This window comes from Coregonus lavaretus (assembly GCF_964263955.1).
Source record: "Coregonus lavaretus genome assembly, chromosome: 13".
Lineage (NCBI taxonomy): Eukaryota > Metazoa > Chordata > Actinopteri > Salmoniformes > Salmonidae > Coregonus > Coregonus lavaretus.
Window position 1 is genome coordinate 41,477,956 of NC_140000.1, and position 21,669 is coordinate 41,499,624.

At 45.0% G+C, this 21,669-nt stretch overlaps 1 protein-coding gene across 8 annotated transcripts in view; it reads left to right on the forward strand.

The window, feature by feature from the left end:
- The window catches only part of LOC311139823 (DENN domain-containing protein 5B-like), a 70,408-nt gene that overhangs the window by 22,432 nt on the left and 26,307 nt on the right, over positions 1-21,669 (forward strand). For 5 of the 8 annotated variants that reach the window (XM_084174786.1, XM_084174789.1, XM_084174788.1 and 2 more), the window contains 3 exons: positions 10,650-10,709; positions 15,491-15,600; positions 20,090-20,774. In XM_084174786.1, coding sequence (XP_084030912.1) covers positions 10,650-10,709; positions 15,491-15,600; positions 20,090-20,774 — 855 coding nt within the window. The remainder of the gene's footprint in view (positions 1-10,649; positions 10,710-15,490; positions 15,601-20,089; positions 20,775-21,669) is intronic. The other 3 variants (XM_084174791.1, XM_084174792.1, XM_084174793.1) reach the window with 1 other exon arrangement.

The following is a 21,669-nucleotide window of genomic DNA, read 5'->3' on the forward strand; positions in this document are numbered from 1 at the left end:
GCTTGTTTGTTTATTTTCCACCATAATTTGCAAATAAATTCATAAAAAATCCTACAATGTGATTTTCTGGATTTTCTTTTCTCAATTTGTCTGTCATAGTTGACGTGTACCTATGATGAAAATTACAGGCCTCTCTCATCTTTTTAAGTGGGAGAAGTTGCACAATTGGTGGCTGACTAAATACTTTTTCCCCACTGTACCTGCCATTTGGGGCAAGATGAAGAGTCATATGTCTGTCAAAATAGTCCCTGAACTTTGTTTATAAGGGCTGAAACAGTATCTGAAACTGTCAACTGAAACTGGCTGAAACTGTGTGTGCTGCCACCACCATGAATTACAATGGTGGAGCTGATGAGCTATGGAGTATCAACTTTAAGTTTTGTCTGTTATGTATCTCCCTTAAAAGTAGGGCTGGGAATTGGCAGGGACCTCACAATATGATATTATCACAATAACCTAGGTGCCAATATGATATGTATTGCGATTATCCAGATTCTATATGTATTGTGATTCGATACGGTGATTTATGTTACAAACATATTGCTCACCATGTCTGCTGCAGAGGGACAAGAGAGAGCCTTGAGAAAATTTGTTTTGATCAGTCAAAGTGCTGAAAAAGAATTGGCTCCCCACAACTTTAAAGCTCCATCTCTCTCTCCTAAACAAGCGGGGCTGATGATGCCGTTGTGTCATGGGGAAAGAATGTTGGACAGGTTCCACTGTGGTGAACCCAGCTTAGCAGGGATAAAATAACTGTTGGAGAAGCTTTTTTCCCTTCCTAAATCTCACATCACAAACATGTGCCATATTTTTCCCCTCAAGTGAACTAAAATAAAAACAATTACATGTTTTGTTCAGATCCATCACTTATTACAGGGTTTGGAAATGGAATAAAGGTAGCATCTTATGTTGATTAATGGGTGGATTAATTGTGATGATTGTTATACCTATAGTGTAAACAGTGTTTATTAAGCTGCACCTGTACTCACTCACTTCCTCAGCTACACCTCCACATTTAGTATAGGGATCAGCAACACCTTCTAATTGACCTGTCATTGGATCACGTTACAGTGAGTCATTAAGCTGGGACAAGTCAACCTGGCTCAACGAAGGACCCCTGGGAGAGTGGTGCATGTGCCTGAATAAAAATGAGTCATCCACACACCACCTCCTTTCCCCCTTCCTTTCTTTTCTCTCGCCTTCTCCTCACCCTCCTCCTCTCCCTCCTCCCACTAACCCAGGCTCGCATTTCTCTTTCCCTCTGTTTTACCCCTGTCCCTCCTCTCTTCTCTCCCCCTCATGGGGAGAGGGGACAAAGCAGTGCCTGAGAGAATTACAAAGTGGTGACATCACCGTGCCAGTGTTCTGTCCCTGTACTCGGGACAATAGAGCGCTGAATAGGGCCATCAGAACCAGGCTAATTTGGGCTGTGACATGACCATTGTGACACAACACACACACACACACACACACACACACTGACAAACAAAAACAAAGCAGATGCACACTCACACCAATGTATTCATGCACACACTGTTATTCTGTCTCACACACTCCCACACACACATCCGGCCCTGCATCAAGACCCCTCATGTAAAGATAATTCATGATAATTAAGAGATTACAAGGTGGCGACCCTGCCCCCTACCTATTTATCTTGTTGCCAGGAGACAGATGCGGTGCTGCTCTATTGCTGGTGTCACTGTGGCACTGCCAGTCTTGGTTGGGCTTGTAAGTAAGCATTTCACGGTAAGGTCTACACCAGTTGTATTCGGCGCATGTGACAAATAAAACTTGATTTGATTTCAGCACTGTAGCACTGCCAGTCTTGGTTGGGTGATTTAGCACTGTAGCACTGAGAGTCTTGGTTGGCTGGGTTCAGCACTGTAGCACTGCCAGTCTTGGTTGGGTGGGTTCAGCACTGTAGCACTGCCAGTCTTGGTTGGGTGGGTTCAGCACTGTAGCACTGCCAGTCTTGGTTGGGTGGGTTCAGCACTGTAGCACTGCCAGTCTTGGTTGGGTGGGTTCAGCACTGTAGCACTGCCAGTCTTGGTTGGGTGGGTTCAGCACTGTGGGTGGTGTGGTTGGAGGTTATGGGGGAAGAGTTGTGTGTATGTGCATTGTACATGATCGTGAATGAGAAAGTGTGGCTGCATTCGCCAGTCTTTGTGTCTCTGTATATGTGTGTGTGTGTGTGTGTGTGAGTGTTTGACTGTGTGTGTGTATCCTGACTAGGCCTGAGCAGGTGTTGGTGCTGGTCTGGTGCGTACTGGAATGTGTTCAGAAGCCCAATGGGCCAATGGGAACAGGGCCAGCACTGCAGGATGCAGCACAGCTAACTTTAACACTGAGCTACTGTTCCTAGGTGGGGCAGTAAAGTATTAGCCAAATCATGAAATGTTACTAGCTATAATAATACCATTTTATTTCAATTTTATTAGTCTTAAATCAGGACTTAAAGCTTATCTTTTTAATTTTACAACCTGTACATTTCTCTTTGTCATAATAATTATCATCTTTTGTCCTCAGAATTCTTTGTTCGTACTTTGTCATTTCACAGGCATAATGTATTCAGGAGACACTCTGATATAGAGATGTTTTTTTTAAGTTAATGTCTAGAAGCCCATGGGATTGTCTGTCATGATGGCCCCTACTGCAGAATGTCACATCTATCCATTCATAGTGCTGGCTCCCGTCTCTGTCAGGGCTAGGTGACGATCGGGGACTGACTGTGTTGTCAACCACCCACAAAGCAACTCTCTGTGTGCTACAATCCAACAGAGCTGATTCAACCCAATGGCACACACATACATGCATGCATATACAGACATGCGCACACACACAGAGAGACAGACACACAGTCTCTGGCTACAGCCACGTCTGACGGACGCCAACTCTGTCATGGCAACAAAGCCTCTCAATCATTCTTTGTGGCTGCCATCCCCAGCTGCTTGTGTTGTCTACTACAGTCTCTCCCAGTGTAGCATGTATGAACACCCTGCAGCCCAGCCTGCTGAATACAACACATGCATTATACATCACCGTCTGGAGCTACACTGTGTATGTGTGTGTGTGTCTGCATAGTGATGAGAGTGTGTATGAGACTTTCTGGTTGTATAGATGAGCTGATTGCTGCTCTAATTGGCCAGTGTTTTGGGTGCTGATGCTGAAGATGGGAGGGGGGATGGGGTCTCCCTCCTAATGAGGGAGAACACGTGTGTCTTTCTCTCTGGGGCTTTTGGCTGTAATTAGGGGTGCATTAAGTGGTCTCTGGTTTCAATCATCACACATTCAACTGGAGCTTCAGAGGACTAGATTAGGAATAGTGTGTGAGTGGGCCTGAATGGGGTTTAGTTGTTTATGGATGGAAATAATGAACCTCAAATTATAATGTGTGTCATGGAGGGAGAACATGAGAGGGAGAGGTTGGGAGGAAGGGAGAAAGAGGAGGGAGAGAAGGAATAGAGAGCGAGAGAGGTCAGAAGAGAAAGAGATCGAATGAGAGCGGGTGATGGAGAGAGAATGTATTTTACCTCCTTTGATAGGCCATGAAATGAATGAGCACATTGGATAGAATCCCATTACTTCACACCCTGTCGATAGAACTCAGCTCATCACAACTACCGGTAGATAGATGCGAAAATGACACCTTCAGAAATGCCTGAATAGGGGAGGCTACTTGTCTTGTGTTTTAAAGGTGTTGTCACTTATGAGTGTTGTGAGAGTGTTGGAGATGGTAATCTGTGTGTGCTCCTCTGCACTACTCCATCCAAGGCCTGTCGTTGATCTGTGGTCGGCTCACGTTTTGTCTGTCAGGTGTTCAGGTCTGGCTCGGACTAGGGCTGTCGTGCTGACCGAATTACCGCCACACCAGCAGTCACGGTAATCCCAATCCAAAACTGTGCAAATGAATGGCGCTGATGGGTAGCCTACCAAACTTGCTAACGGCCCTCGTTAATGGCCTGGTACCCAGCGCTCTAGTGTCCCTATAATCACTTTGTGATTGAATTTGAATAATCTGAATGAGGACAAATGGTGATGGGAGTTGGAGGTCCCGTTCCAAAAAGCAAAGAGCGAGCAGCTGTAGGCTATTAGGGAGTAGAGGCCCCATGTGTGTGTGTGTGTGTGTGTGTGTGTGTGTGAGTAACACACAGGATGGAGGGAGAGACACCAATTCTTGCTAGTTATTTATCATCCCATCTGATTACATAGTACTACCTGTCTTGACTGCATCAAACCGAGAGAAGCTAGCTAACTAGGCTAATTGAGGCTACAGTTATCCTACACATAACAACAACTCTATTCAGATTATAGTGTAAATAGCAGCCTACCTGTTGGCTTTTGGTCGTTGTAGCCTTTCTTTCTCATTTCACTTTTAATTCTGTCATTTTATTTCCATCTTCCATTCATTAGATATCTCCTAACCTTCTTGCTACACAAGCAGAGCAGCAATGCAATTGTCTCTCTCTCGGCAATGATCAGAGCACATGCCCAAATCATCAATATAGAGTCGCATCATGCAGCCCATATGTTTTGATTTCTAAGACATTCCCAGGTTTATCGGCCTATCACAACTAAATAAATAATTGATTTTATTGTGATGGTGAATGCTATATTAAATGGATTTATTCAAATTTTTAAAATGTGGATGTTCCCAAGGCGCGGAAGCCCGGAGATGCTAAACATATTTATGTTAATTAATGGTCAATTACTGTGAGACCGGCAGTCATTTGCAAGACAAATACCAGCTGTCAAAATGTCATGACCGCCACAGCCCTAGGTCAGACAGGTCAGACTGCTCTGACCGCTGTCTGTCGTTATAAAAAAACAAGCATCGTACACCCACATCGACACACACAGTAGGAGGCTTGGTTTTCACAACCAGTGCCAGGGCATTGGTTTTGGCTTGAGTTGACTGGTCAGGGCTCAAATGGATGTAGGATTTCAATGTATTATCCCCTGTCTCCTGTTTTATACTCCTGAATTATACATCCATGCATCTCTGTTATGCATTCCAGTGTAGCAGATTATCATGATTGTATTTTATAATACATGCACAGCTCCCACTGTTGTGTGCTATACAGAGACAAAGCACAGGCTGTCCTCAGGAATGGTATATGTTGTGGGACATCCACTGTCCTTATCTGCCCCCTTTGACCTCCCACCTCTGAACTCCAGTCGACCTGTCACACTGTGACAGCAGGGGGAAGACCATGATAAAACTCGTGTTTTTTCCCTTCTTATCGCTCTGGGTGCAAAGGTCATACTGTCTCTTATTATCCTCCCCCTGTCCTACTGTACTGTAGTGTGTATGTGTGTAAAGATGACAAATTGCTATCTTTTTCATTGCTCATCCTTTCTTAAAGGCCATCTCCCTATCTCCACTTACCTCAGGATGCACTTCATTAAACAGTAGCAATCTTTCTCCTCATCTGGCTTCTCTTTGAGGTAGCAGGTTCCAACAGACACACACACACTCACACACACTTTTACGGTTATTGTTTTACAGGCCTTGTGCTGTGATGTAATGGTCTCCCAGCCAAAATGGCCCAGGTTTATGGACCATAGTGAGATCTGATGAACACTGCCCAACCCTGGATCAGAGAGTTTGATGAGCTGCCTGACATTTAAAGAGATGGACAGCTATAGGCTGCCAACCACTACAGTATAATAGCCAGTACGATACTGTGGGATGGAGGGAGATAGGGTATAAATCAGATATGAATTGTGAGGTTACTCATCATGCGAGGTTAGCTTGCTGAACTAGCTTCACTTCATGTTCCATGCGTCAAAGTCTCTCTATGAGCGATAGGAACAGAGAAAGAGAGAGAAATGTAACGTTCAGTGACATGTGACATAAAGGTATAGTGGAAAACAAGGTGGCGCAACGTAAACAACCACAACAACAACAACAACAACAGGAAAAACACTTGTTAACAGGTGTGTGATTCAATCTGCACTGTGTCCTTTGTGTCAGAGAGGAAGAACAAAGGGGAGTGTGAGAGAGAAAGAACAAGAAATTGTGTGTGTGAGAGAGAACGAGAGAAAATGAGGGAGAGGGATTGAGGGAGGGAATATGAGGGAGGGTAGCGAGGGAGGGAGAGAACCAAATCCAAGTTTATTGGTCACATACACAGTTTTGCAGATGTTATCGCAGGTGCAGCGAAATGCTTATGTCTCTAGCTCCAACAGTGCAGCAATATCTAGCAATACAATAACTATACACACAAAATCCAAAAGTAAAAAAAAAAGAACAAGAAATTAAGACATCACACACAAGGCACACCTGTTAATTGAAATGCATTCCAGGTGACTACCTCATGAAGCTGGTTGAGAGAATGCCAAGAGTGTGCAAAGCTGTCATCAAAGCAAAGGGTGGCTACTTTGAAGAATCTAAAATCTAAAAAATATATTTGTTTAACACTTTTTTGGTTACTACATGAATCCATATGTGTTATTTCATAGTTTTGATGTTTTCACTATTATTCTACAATGGTGAAAATAGTAAAAATAAAGAAAAACGTTGAATGAGGTGTGTCCAAACTTTTGACCGGTACTGTATATGTTTGTTACTGCTCGACTAAAACAATTTAGGTCAACCAACAGCCGAATGACAAAACAATCGACCAGTCGACTAATTGGGATCAGCCCTAGTGTGTGCTATGTTGCTTTATAGCGATGCGTCGTCCATGATTGTGTGAGCAGTTAGCCAAAGCATGGTCCATACTCTCCAAGTGGCCGTTGCCTCCAGTTGGTGGAAACACTCCTCTGCTCTCCCACTGTAATGCTATGAATATGGAGGAGGTTGTGGACAGAAGTCAATCTCTGCCTCATTAAAGAGCAGAGAGAATGAATATGGTATTAAACTCTTATTATTCAACATCATCGATGAATCGGCTTCCTATTTCGCAACAAAGCCTCCTTCACTCATGCTGCCAAACATGCCCTCGTAAAACTGACTATCCTACCGATCCTTGACTTCGGCGATGTCATTTACAAAATAGCCTCCAACACTCTACTCAGCAAATTGGATGTAGTCTATCACAGTGCCATCCGTTTTGTCTCCAAAGCCCCATACACTACCCACCACTGTGACCTGTACGCTCTTGTTGGCTGGTCCTCACTACATGTTCGTCGTCAAACCCACTGGCTCCAGGCCATCTATAAATCACTGCTAGGCAAATCCCCGCCTTATCTTAGCTCATTGGTCACCATAGCAGCACCCACCCGTAGTCTGCGCTCCAGCTGGTATATCTCACTGGTCATTCCCAAAGCCAACACCTCCTTTGGCCGCCATTCCTTCCAGTTCTCTGCTGCCAATGACTGGAACGAATTGCAAAAATCTCTGAAGCTGGAGACTCTTATCTCCCTCAATAACTTTAAGCATCAGTTGTCAGAGCACCTTACCGATCACTGCACCTGTACACAGCCCATCTGAAATTAGCCCACCCAACTACCTCATCCCTATATTGTTATTTATTTTGCTCTTTTGCACCCCAGTATCTCTATTTTCACATAATCTCTTGCACATCTAGCATTCCAGTGTTAATACTATTGTAATTATTCTGCACTATAGCCTATTTATTGCCTTACCTCCATAACTTGTTTCATTTGCACACACTGTATATATATTTTCTGTTGTATTTCTGACTTTATGTTTTTTACCCCATATGTAACTCTGTGTTGTTTTTTATTGCACTACTTTGCTTTATCTTGGCCAGGTCGCAGTTGTAAATGAGAACCTGTTCTCAACTGGCTTACCTGGTTAAATAAAGGTGAAATAAATAAATAAAATAAAAATCATTACATCCAGGCCACCACCACTCAATACACAATTACAATGGCCCTGATGGCTATAGATAAAAACTTTATTGTTCCTTTTCTGTTAGAGCTTATGTGGTACATTGTATTGGTGCTTTACAGGATATTGTAGTCAGATCATTCAGTCCTACCATTGGAATGAGTTGGTCCAGTATATTGTATCAGTGTTTATGGCGCCAATAATGAGTGGTATCATTTCAGACAAGTGTGTATTGATTTAGCCTTGGTTTTCATTGAGCCTGGTCTCCCAGTAGAATCTCAATAGGATCCCGCAACCCATTCCAGCCCAATAGGTAATCAGCTTAATACTGCTGCACATTGATCCTCATGCCATTTCTAATCATTACAATCACTCACAACTAGCTTTGTATTGTGGACAACAGATCAATTTGGTGTGTGTGTACGTTTCTGCATGTGTGTATCCATGTGAGTGTGCATCTCTGTGTGTACGTTTCTGTTAGTGTGCGTGCATGAGCCCTGCACCATGTAACACAACACACAGTGTGGTGCTGACTGACACACTCAGAGGCCTGGCAGACACACACAACTGAAGGTCACCATCAGTTACAGACAGCCCTCCCCTTTGTGTGTGTGTGATGCTGGCGAGATGAATTGCCGTGTGAACGGGGAGATAAGAAAGAGCTTGTACCTCCACTGGTCTACACACTGCATCTGTGAGTGTGAGTGTTAGAGAGAGAGAGAGAAGGGGTTGGCATTGGGCCTCGTGTTACACAGGATGTTGTGCAGACAGCTGTGTGTTTCTCACTGTGTAGTGTGTGTTCTGTGTGCCCATGAGGATTCTTATCTACTCTTATCCCAGTTCATCTTCCAGTTCAGTTACAACAGACATATCAAAACAATAGATTTTAAGCTATTTACAAAGCAGATTCATGAGTTTATTCTGTAAATAGAGACCGGGATAAAGAATGTGTCACCAGCAGAGAAGGACAAGGACAGAGAGGGAGAGAGAGAGGGAGGGGGAGGGGGGGAGAGAGAGAGAAATTGCATAGATTGCAGCCTTCAAATATGATAAGTGCGATGGCATTATATAACATAGATATAGAGGTGTTGGGTTGGCATGTGCCTGTCTGCATGCTGTACTGTGTGTGTGATCTCCATGTGAGTGTTGCAGAATCAGGGTTGGAGTAATGATAGTGACCGCTGTAATGACTTGACAGAGCTCTGTGCTGCTGTCATAAAGCTGTACAACAGGGATGAGTACGGTTCAGAAAGTGCTTTCCTCAGGGTTTGTCATTACACAGCCCCCTTCCCCACCTGGCCAGTGTACACAATGTACCTCTGTGCTATAATAAAAGTCTGGCAGAGAGAGAGAGAGACGATGTGTCATACTCATCATAATGACCCTTCAGTCTTCTCTGCTTGTGTGTTTGTGGAGCTAGGTTTTCAGGGCAGATCCCTTCAGTGAGAGACAACACACACACACACCCCCCGGTGGCTCCGCTCTGATCATTGACCTGGTTAGACATGAGAGACAGTCAGAGCTCTGTGGCTTAGTTAGTCAGTCATCTGGGAGACGTTTAATTACTTAGCTAGGGCCTTTAATGTACAAACCAATGACTCTGGAAAAACTCAGCCTGGAATAGGAGAGACTGTGCAGCGTGCATGCAGGATTTAGGTTTGTGTGAGAGAATGTTTGATAGTGTGAGATTCAAGATGGTGCCCCCGTCCCCCATCCCCCCCAGGACAGCCTCAATTCATCGGGGCATGGACTCTACAAGGTGTCAAAAGCATTCCACAGGGATGCTGGCCCATGTTGACTCCAATGCTGCCCACAGTTGTCAAGTTGGCTGGATGTCCTTTGGGTGGTGGACCATTCTTGATATACACAGGAAACTGTTGAGCGTGAAAAATCCAGCAGCGTTGCAATTCTTGACACAAACCGGTGTGCCTGGCACCTACTACCATACCCCGTTCAAAGAGACTTAAATATTTTGTCTTGCCCATTCACCCTCTGAATGGCACACATACACAATCCATGTCTCAATTGTCTTGAGGCTTAAAATCCTTCTTTAACCTGTCTCTTCCCCTTCATCTACACTGATTGAAGTGGATTTAACAAGTGACATCAATAAGGGATCATAGCTTTCACCTGGATTCACCTGGTCATTCTATGTCATGGAAAGAGCGGGTGTTCTTAATATTTTGTACACTCAGTGTATCACTGGAATTTATTCAGGAAATGAACAGGAAACAGAATTTATCATGGTGTTTGTTTGAAGCTGTGAGTGCTGCTACACCACAGGCATTGGGCTGGAAAGATACTAAAGGTGTTTGCTGGTCTGGGGTTTGTGTAGGCTGCTTCTGCTTTGATGATGCCAGGAAATGTTATCCTAATAACATGGTCCAGTCTGCAGCCTGCAGCCAGACAGCCTGCTGCTCACTAACTAACGATAAGCCATAAGCCACTGCACCCTCTGCGCCATCATATGTCAAACTGTCACTGCAACATGCTAATACATTTACTGTCTGTCCCCAATACTCTCACACACCTGCCTGTCCAGCTTTTCTCTTCTCCTTCACTACCACTGATGCATATAAGATCTGGATAGATTGAAAATGTATTGCTTATACCTATCAAATGTTGTCGGATCAGTGGTCGTGAAGGAAAGGAAGCGGTTTGAGACTATTGGGACTTGACATGTTTTTTGCCATGTTTTGTTTTGATGTGTCTGACTACGTTTCATGTTTATGCTTGTCTCATTCATCATGCTTTAATCATTGATTCATTTTGCGTTTGTGTGCTTTTTTGTGTGTTTGGTTTGACATGGGCTGTTTCTTGTTCTTTTCTGCATGTGCCTCCACCATAGCTTTGTACCAATGGCTAGAGGCTGACCGCCAAGGCAGAGACCCCGATACAGCAGCCACAGGTAAACTCCACCAACGTTATCCCATCCAGAGGTGTACAACTCTCTCTCCCTTCAGATACTAACTTGCATAGTATCTCCTCTCTTCCTTCATCTCTCCCTCCTCCTCTTTTTTAAGACCCTTCCTTACCAAAACTTCAACCTCTCCCCACCACTCTATTTAATGAAGACCATCATATCCTCCTTGCCTCCATTGTCCACTCCCTTTCTTCCTTTCACCCTCCCTCCTTCTCTCCATATCTATCTTTCCATATCTCTCTCTCTCTCTTCCGGTCGACCCTTCCCCAGTCGTTGTATGTGGGTCAGGTTCTCAGAGCTTGTTATTCCAAATCAGTCACTCTCCTCTGAAGCGGGCTATTTTTACCTTCATCCTCCTCATCCTCCTTCTCTTTCTCTAATGAAAGAGTTTTACCAGGCAGTTTCTCTCTTCTTCACTCACTGTTGTATTTGATAGTGGAGGTTTGGCTTTCTCCTCTCAATCTCTCTCTCTTTCTTTCTCTCTCCCTTATTTCACGTGTGTGTCCTGGTTTAACTTTGAGAGACAGAGGGAGTAAGAGGGAGGGAGAGAATGAGGAAGAGAGAGAGGAAGAGAGAGAGAGAGTTATTAGAGAGGAAAGAGGCTTAGGCCCTCTCCTCTCTGTCCTGTCCACTCCTGTTTGTCTCAGCTAAGGGCCTTAGGAGAGCTTTAGGCATCCTTCTCGTGCCAGCTCAGATCACTGTACCTCCACACAGGCACTGAAACCAGGAGCTAACCCACGGGCACTGCCAACAACAAGGCACTCAGGCAAGAGATGGCAGGATAGTGTGTGTGTGTTCGAAACAGAGCTATAGAGATACAGGGACAGTATAATAGGACAGAGTGCTTAACAGCAGCTGGAACGTCTTGGCATTGTGTTTACATGCTAAAGACATGCCATCTGTTTAGCACTGGAAATCTGGAAAGTGTTGGAAATTTAAAGATCAACACACACACAGGCATCCCTCTGGAGGACCGAGGTTATCCAACTGTAACCTTGAGATGTTTTTTTTCTGGTCACTACATGACAGAGTGGGAGAGTGTTCACCAACGCTGCCAAAATGTCAACTGCCCACACATACACACACACACACACACTGATACAATAACACTAACGCCTAAAGCGGTATCCAAATCCCTAGCTCACGTCAGCCATCAATATCCATCAAAGCAGTGCAGGTTAAGGCTTGTCTAACATCTCTACTCTTCCATCTCCTTACAGTAACCCAGCTGTGTGTCCCCATCTCGCCCCATTCCTCCCCCACACTCTTCAGTTTTCCAGGTTTCTCCCGTGCTGCTATCTGGCTCCCTGCCTCTGTTTCTTTCTGCTCCCCCTTGCTTGTGTTTGACCTCTCGGACTCCTGCTGCTGGTTTGTGCCCTGCAATCATCCTCACAATATCTCACCCTTGCATGGTATGTGCGTGTGACCTCATCCTTCAGTCTTTTGTTCTGAAGGGGTTTGATATCCTACCATTTCCAGCCCTAACACTCCGGTGACGAACCATTTGAGTATGTACAGTGAGGGAAAAAAGTATTTGATCCCCTGCTGATTTTGTACGTTTGCTCACTGACAAAGACATGATCAGTTTATAATTTTAATGGTAGGTTTATTTGAATGGTGTGAGACAGAATAACAACAACAAAATCCAGAAAAACGCATGTAAACATTTTTATGAATTGATTTGCATTTTAATGAGGGAAATAAGTATTTGACCCCTCTGTAAAACATGACTTAGTACTTGGTGGCAAAACCCTTGTTGGCAATCACAGAGGTCAGACGTTTCTTGTAGTTGGCCACCAGGTTTGCACACATCTCAGGAGGGATTTTGTCCCACTCCTCTTTGCAGATCTTCTCCAAGTCATTAAGGTTTCAAGCCTGACGTTTGGCAACTCGAACCTTCAGCTCCCTCCACAGATTTTCTATGGGATTAAGGTCTAGGCCACTCCAGGACCTTAATGTGCTTCTTCTTGAGCCACTCCTTTGTTGCCTTGGCCGTGTGTTTTGGGTCATTGTCATGCTGGAATACCCATCCATGACCCATTTTCAATGCCCTGGCTGAGGGAAGGAGGTTCTCACCCAAGATTTGACGGTACATGGCCCCGTCCATCGTCCCTTTGATGCGGTGAAGTTGTCCTGTCCCCTTAGCAGAAAAACACCCCCAAAGCATAATGTTTCCACCTCCATGTTTGACAGTGGGAATGGTGTTCTTGGGGTCATAGGCAGCATTCCTCCTCCTCCAAACACGGCGAGTTGAGTTGATGACAAAGAGCTCGGTTTTGGTCTCATCTGACCACAACACTTTCACCCAGTTCTCCTCTGAATCATTCAGATGTTCATTGGCAAACTTCAGACGGGCCTGTATATGTGCTTTCTTAAGCAGGGGGACCTTGCGGGCGCTGCAGGATTTCAGTCCTTCACGGCGTAGTGTGTTACCAATTGTTTTCTTGGTGACTATGGTCCCAGCTGCCTTGAGATCATTGACAAGATCCTCCCGTGTAGTTCTGGGCTGATTCCTCACCGTTCTCATGATCATTGCAACTCTACGAGGTGAGATCTTGCATGGAGCCCCAGGCCGAGGGAGATTGACAGTCTTTTGTGTTTCTTCCATTTGCGAATAATCGCACCAACTGTTGTCACCTTCTCACCAAGTTGCTTGGCGATGGTCTTGTACATTTTACATTTACATTTTAGTCATTTAGCAGACGCTCTTATCCAGAGCGACTTACAGTTAGTGCATACATTATTTTATCGAACCCACAACCCTGGCGTTGCAAACGCCATGCTCTACCAACTGAGCTACATCCCCTGCCGGCCATTCCCTCCCCTACCCTGGACGACGCTGGGCCAATTGTGCGCGCCGCCCCATGGGTCTCCCGGTCGCGGCCGGCTACGACAGAGCCTGGATTCGAACCAGGATCTCTAGTGGCACAGTTTAGCACTGCGATGCAGTGCCTTAGACCACTGCGCCACTCGGGAGCCACTTGTAGCCCATTCCAGCCTTGTGTAGGTCTACAATCTTGTCCCTGACATCCTTGGAGAGCTCTTTGGTCTTGGCCATGGTGGAGAGTTTGGAATCTGATTGATTGATTGCTTCTGTGGACAGGTGTCTTTTTATACAGGTAACAAGCTGAGATTAGAAGCACTCCCTTTAAGAGTGTGCTCCTAATCTCAGCTCGTTACCCATATAAAAGACACCTGGGAGCCAGAAATCTTTCTGATTGAGAGGAGGTCAAATACTTATTTCCCTCATTAAAATGCAAATCAATTTATAACATTTCTGACATAAGTTTTTCTGAATTTTGTTGTTGTTATTCTGTCTCTCACTGTTCAAATAAACTTACCATTAAAATTATAGACTGATCATATCTTTGTCAGTGGGCAAACGTACAAAATCAGCAGGGGATCAAATAGTTTTTTCCCTCACTGTATGTCATTTCCTTGTTTACTAGTATAGGAGAAGACGATTGCCATGATAACTGTCCATGAGATTGTCCCTCTACTACAGGAAACTAAATCAACAACATGTACTTGTGTTGTAAACACTGTAACCTTCCAACCGTTCTTACTGATGGTGATAGACTATTCATCTTACTATCTCTGCAAAACACATTACATTGATCTGAGGTAGTTGCATTCGCCATGAAATGATCATTGTGACATATTTAAAACAATCACTTTGCTCCTCCCTCCATTCTCCTCATCCTTCCACTACCCTCTGACCTCGCTCGCATCATCAAAAGGCGCGGAAACGGTCATCATGATTGGTACAACCCTGCCCATCTAACAGTTATTTTCACTTATCTGAAATCAATGGGTGTTGGTCTCCCTTTTGTTGCTGTAGTATTGGAGACCTGGTCACCCACAGTTAAATAACTAGTGTGCCTGGATTAGCACTAACATTTAATGGCCCACTCTGAGACTTCTTAGTATACAGAGATGATCTCTCCATTGGAAGCAACAGTCAGTAGTTGGACAATCATGATCATGGCTTCTTAGTTTTGGTATTGAACCCCATCAAAGAGCCAATGTCTATAGTCACTAGGTAATGTGATTCCATGCTAGGAAGCTATAGAGAAAGCACACAGTAGTGAATGAAATGGATAAGACTCTGTAAACTGCACACATCTTATTACTGCTTAGCTAAGCTAAGCTAATGACACGGTCCCAGCTGCTCCTTACTCAGTGGACCTGTTGTTGTAGTCAGTGCAGCTGTCTGACACATGAGCCAATATGGTCCTGCTCATACACCATTAGACACGCTGCTGCTGCCCCATTAGATACACACTGTTACTTGTGTAGCATTGAGGCTTTTAGCAGCCTAGCATCAAGGCTGGGGCTTAATGATGATGATGTAGATGTGTTGTTCATTACACCTTGCTGTTTTCCACATGAGAGGCTGGCAAAGTGAGGGGAACAAGAACAAGGAAGGCCGGCAAGGGGGAATATCTATTGTCGTGTGTGTGGGTGGGGGAAGGGGGAGTGGAGAGCTTCATAGCACAGCTGCTGACAGATAGGAATTCCAGCTATGAGATATCCCAGAATGCTGTGCAACATACAGCTGTGCTTATTCTTGTGTTTTCTTCCTTCTTGTATTCCCTTATGACGATCTTTGATCCCCCTCTTATGCGCGCACCCCCCCCCCCCCCCCCCCCACACACACTAATATCTCTGGTTAGAGTCAACTTGGTTGTCCAGGTAAACCTCTCAACTGGGCGAGAGACTTGACCGCTCTCGCTTTCTTTCTCTCTCCTTTTCTCTGTCTCTAGGGGAGAACTTTGAGCAGAGCCCCCTGAAGAGGACGTTCAAGTCTAAAGTCCTGGCCCACTACCCTGAGAACGTGGAGTGGAACCCTTTCGACCAGGATGCTGTCAACATGGTGGGTGAACCATCACTGCGTTTTGAGCCAAACTGGGTGGTGTATGGATGGAGGGACCATATTGGAGAAATGATGGCAGGGTTGAGGAGTAACTGATTACTTGTAATCTGATTACAAAAAACTGTAACTGTAATCGGTTACGTTACTGGCAAAAATGTTGTAACCAGATTACAGATACATTTGAAAAACTAGATGATTACTTATTGGATTACTTTTTAATTCAGAAAATATGTTTGTGAAAAAATACATTATGACATCTTTCTGTTTTCTCAATGACATTCAATTCAGCATTGAAAAACAGGACAATTTTAAGTTTGTTCCACATGAGCAAGTCTGACCACAAGTCAGAGACCACTATGATGACAGAGACCGCTATGATGACAGAGACCGCTATGATGACAGAGACCACTATGATGACAGAGACCACTATGATGACAGAGACCACTATGATGACAGAGACCACTATGATGACAGAGACCACTATGATGACCTCCAAATGCGTTTGATGGATCCTTTTTGTCTTCTTCTAATGCCTCTTACGGGGAAAGTCATCCAAAAGAAAGTGAAATTAATCAGATTACATTACTGAGTTTGAGTAAACCAAAAGTTACTTTACTTATTACAATTTTGGACAGGTAACTAGTATCTGTAACGGATTACATTTAGAAAGTAACCTACTTAACCCTGAATGAGGGGAATAGAAAGATGATGAACAGGCTCTTCAATCTAATGAGTGGGTAGCAGGGAACCAAACTGGGTTCGAGGAAGGAGTGGATGGAGGGACCATATTGGGGAACAGAAGGAGGATAAATGGGGGCTATTGACTCTAACAATACCCCAACTAGCCATTGAAAAGCCTTTTAGATCGTTTACAGGGGAAAGGAAGGACATGCTAGGATTATTACAACCGATGCTTTAGGAAACAACGCACGCACACACACACACCATTGGAGCAGAGAGGCCCAGGATTAAGACACAATGCGGTGACTTCTCTCTAGGGTATCCTGGGTAATGGGGTGAAGGCACCAAATCCCCTCTGTCTCTATGGATTTACCCAGGGGGTTTTGCAGGCTGCGCTACACAGACTGTGGCTGCTTTGCTGCAGTTTGGGTTTAGATTGAGTTGTTTCGTATTGACAGGGGATGAGGGGAGGGGAAGCGTGCCAGGGTGGAAAGTAACGTTAGGGGAGGGAATATCTGATAAGACAAAGCTTTATATTGTGAAATATCTGCATTCATGAGAAAAAAAAGGAAAAGTTAAGATGGTGATGATGAAATTGTATTTGTGCTTTATAGGATTTTATAAAACTGGGTGGTTTGAGCCCTGAATTCTGATTGGCTGAAAGCCATGGTGTATCAGACCGTATACCACGAACATGACAGAACATTTATTTTTACTGCTTTAATTACGTTGGCAACCAGTTTATAATAGAAATAAAGCTCCTCGGGGGTTTGTGATATATGGCCAATATACCACGACTAAGGGCTGTGTCCAGGCACTCCGCGTTGCGTCGTGCTTAAGAACAGCCCTTAGCCGTGGTATATTGGCCATATATCACACCTCCTCGGGCCTTATTGCTTAAATAACCCATACACTGCAGGAAATGGCAAACCAGAAGACTACATTAAACATTTATTGAATCACTCAAGACCTGTCATGGAAGAGAGTGCCAAAGGTCCTGCTGACCTGTCACTCAATGATCTGGGTCCACTGAAGTGTATGTGGTTGAGGGATCGGATGTTTGTGGTGTGGTATTTGTGTGTGTGTGTGTGGGTCAATTTGTGTGTGTTTGCCTAGCCCAGCATATTGAACCCCAGTAGAGCTAGCTGATATTGATACTTATCCCTCAAGGCCCTATAGAGGAGGCTCTGGAAGCATTTGGTGTCGGCTGACCCTGCCTCTCGTGATGCAAGGTCACTATTTTTCCGTTGGTGTTGGCCATTACGTCACACACTGGCGTCAGCACCGCTGAATTATTCACATCGGGTTCTCCGCTTACGTCGGCATGGAAACGACGGCCCATTGTCCGGTGTGTTCCAAGCAGTTCCAGGTCTGAAATGGAACACCAATGCAGTGCAGCTATGAAGGCTTCGATGGCAGAACCATTATGAATCTCAGCCCTCTCCCTACTTGCCTCAACCCAACCCCCTTAATTTCAATATATAGTATCTCCATCCTACTCATCCTCCCTCATCCCCCTCTCCCACTCTCCCTTCATTTCCCTCCTCTCTTATGTATACTCTCCCTATCCATAGGGGGAGGTAACCCTAGTGTAATCACACTTCCTGCCCCTGTGGGCCTGGCAACAAAGCCCTTCTGATGATTGTTTTTCATATCCCAATCCTTTTCTCATAAATCCCTACCTCGATTATTCTTTCTTTCAATTCAATTTCAATTCAATTTAAGGGCTTTATTGGCATGGGAAACGTATGTTAACATTGCCAAAGCAAGTGAAGTAGATAGTAAACAAAAGTGAAATAAACAATAAATATTAACAGTAAACATTACACTCAGAAGTTTCAAAAGAATAAAGACATTTCAAATGTCATTATGTATATATACAGTGTTGTAACAATGTGCAAATAGTTAAAGTACAAATGGGAAAATAAATAAACATAAATATGGGTTGTATTTACAATGGTGTTTGTTCTTCACTGGTTGCCCTTTTCTTGTGGCAACAGGTCACAAATCTTGCAGCTGTGATGGCACACTGGTATTTCACCCAGTAGATAAGGGAGTTTATCAAAATTGGGTTTGTTTTCTAATTCTTTGTGGATCGCTGTAATCTGAGGGAAATATGTGTCTCTAATATGGTCATACATTTGGCAGGAGGTTAGGAAGTGCAGCTCAGTTTCCACCTCATTTTGTGGGCAGTGTGCACATAGCCTGTCTTCTCTTGAGAGCCAGGTCTGCCTACGGCGGCCTTTCTCAATAGCAAGGCTATGCTCACTGAGTCTGTACATAGTCAAAGCTTTCCTTAAGTTTGGGTCAGTCACAGTGGTCAGGTATTCTGCCACTGTGTACTCTCTGTTTAGGGCCAAATAGCATTCTAGTTTGCTCTGTTTCTTTGTTAATTCTTTCCAATGTGTCAAGTAATTCTCTTTTTGTTTTCTCATGATTTGGTTGGGTCTAATTGTGTTGTTGTCTCTGTCTCTCTGTCTCTCTCTCTCTGTGTGCACTGATGGATTTTCTTGTTAATTGGGCCCTGAGTCAGAAGGTGTGTGTGAGAATAAGGAGAGCTGTGTGAGAGAGAGAGTGCCCGATGATATGAATGTGTATGTGCTTCAGTTTGTTGAACTTATTGCTCCATAATCATCAGTGCGTCACTCACCCGGACCCCCCACATCATCCCGTGTCCGTGCCGGAAATGGGGATAGCTTAACACATGGGAACATTACCTGGGATTATCCAGGAATACTGTGAAATGTTCTGCTAGGAATTCCGAAAAGTCTATCTGAAGTAATTTTGAGCCTAACAACAGAGCTGAGGCCCCAGGTTGATGGCCCCAGACACAGTTATGGTTGACAGGAGAGTGGGATGGCTTTTAGGCCTGGAGCCTTTCCTGTAAACAGTCAACAGTTTCTGCTCCCTTTGTTAGAACAGGAAGAGAGTTTTGAGGGAGACTTCAATGGAAGTGTGTCAATGGGATTAGATGAAGCTGCTGTGCTACGGAGTCACTTGTATATGTATACAACATGTCAGATAGTGTTGAGGTGTTGATACTGTGTAATGTGTTTCAGAGCAGTGTTGGTTTAGGCACATATTCTCCAACATGCATGCAGAGTTGTACTGATGTTGATTGCCTGTTGTTGTTTCCCCGGTTTCAACCTACAGTAGGTGGAAAATGTGCAGGTTAAGACAACAAATCTGGGACCAGCTCCATTGCTAATTAGCATAGCTGGCCCCATTGTTGAACGATTTGAATTGGAAGCATATAGAATCTAATTTCTGGTGAGAAAATGCAGCATTTCGGATGTTTTTCATTTGCCTCTTGAGGTAGTGTGGGAGTGATTATCTAGTGATCAGTTGAAACCATGATTCACTCACCCCTCTTATAATCCAGTCCGAACAGAACATTGGCCAACTACAGGCCTGTGCCTGTTTGCTTGTTTATCTGTTAGCGACAGAGGTTAATTTGTGTGTGTGTGTGTGTTATGATTCATTTTGTATTCAGCTCAGCTCTGCAAATCAACATAATGGAGATAATCAAGCATATTTTATTTCATGCTGGCTGCTGTGTTGCTGACTGAGGTGCTATCAAAGTAGATTATGCTGACTTGATTAGGGATGCGACACACACACACACACACACGTAGATGTACACACCCACACAGTCTGGTACACGCATAGTCTGGTACATGCAGTCTCAGTTGTTTCTGATGTAAGGCCTCTGCGTTGGTTCTGTCAACGATCTCAATTATTAATACCACGTTAATAATCATCATTATTATTGTCTTTCCCCCCCCTCCCTCCCTCTCTCGCTCCGTAGCTCTGTATGCCCAAAGGCCTGTCGTTCAGGACGCAGGCGGACAGCCGGGAGCCCCAGTTCCACTCCTTCCTGATCACCCGGGAGGACGGCTCTCGCACCTACGGCTTCGTCCACACCTTCTACGAGGAGGTGACGTCCCCTCAGATCTGCTCGGCCATGCAGACCCTCTACCAGATGCACCAGGCCGAGAACCCTTCCTCCGCCACCCCCTCCTCCTCTTCCTCCTCTTCCTCCAGTATGGACTCTCTGGCTAGCAGCCTCGACGAAGCAGATTCTCCATCTTCATCATCTTGCCGGTCGGTGGCGTGCGGCGGCTACGACGCGTCGCGGGACACCCTCTACGTCTCCAAGGCGTTGTGTCTGATCACGCCCATGCCTTTCATGCACGCCTGCCGCCGTTTCCTGTCCCAGATGCACCGGGCCGTCACGGCTGCCTCGCCCCCGCCCCTCCCCCTGGAGAGCTACGTCCACAACGTCCTGTACGAGGTGCCCCTGCCCCCTCCGGGGCGCTCGCTGAAGTTCCACGGGGTGTACGAGCCCATCGTGTGTCAGCGTCCTGGGCCTGGGGAGCTGCCTCTGGCTGACTTCCCTCTGGGCCAGACCTTCACTCTGCTGGGGGTAGAGAACCTGGTGCAGCTGTTCAACTGCACCCTGCTGGAGATGCAGATTCTGCTCTACTCACAGGGTAAGGGGCGCTTATTATACGTGTATACACACAACTACACACACACACACACACTCCTCTCTGCCTCTACATTCCAGGTTGTTGAGTGGGGGTTGCTGCCACAGCCAGTGGTGATGACAGAAACCAGGTTGGGGGATGGTTGGATAAGTCATTCCTCCCTATTCCTCAACACATCCCCTCAGCTGGAGCCAATGGAACGTTACTGGCTGTGTCATTACTGCGGTGTGATCTGTGGTCCAGGCTTGTGCCTGGCTCCCTGGCCCTAATGAGTTTAGGATTAGACTACTGTAATCTGGGTGTGGTAGAGAGCTGTTCCTCTCCCTGGGACTGGATCTAGGCAGGTTGACTGACTGAGATTAGGAAGCATGGTCAGTCAAAGGACAAACAGACAGCAGTCTGTAGATGACAGGCCAAGACTGACTGTATCTGCCGTAGACTTCACTGTAGAATACAGAACACTAAACTAAAGGATGCCATTATCTGATTGCCTGAAGACTGTTGCAGAGAAAGCGACATTGCGAGAGCTTCTGGTGTGTTGACTGTTTGATAGGGTGGTTCTGGTCCATTGACATCCTTTGGAATGGAAAGTAGTCTTGCCTAATGAATTAATGGGTTATGAGTTTCCATTAAGTGGCTCTTGATTTGTTTTAGAGTTGATGGAGTTTAATTTCCCTAATGTAATGATCTGTAATGCATGGGAGTTCATTAGTTGAGTTTATGTCAGTCAAACAAAGGGATTCCACTGTGACTAGCACCATGCCATTTCTGTCTGCTTGAGAGAAAATGACAGCGACAGGCCTCCCTCCTCCTTCCTCATACACCCCTCCGCTCCCATCCATCCCCACTCATCTGTCATCTATCCATTGATGAGAAATTATCTCCCATGTTTAATTAA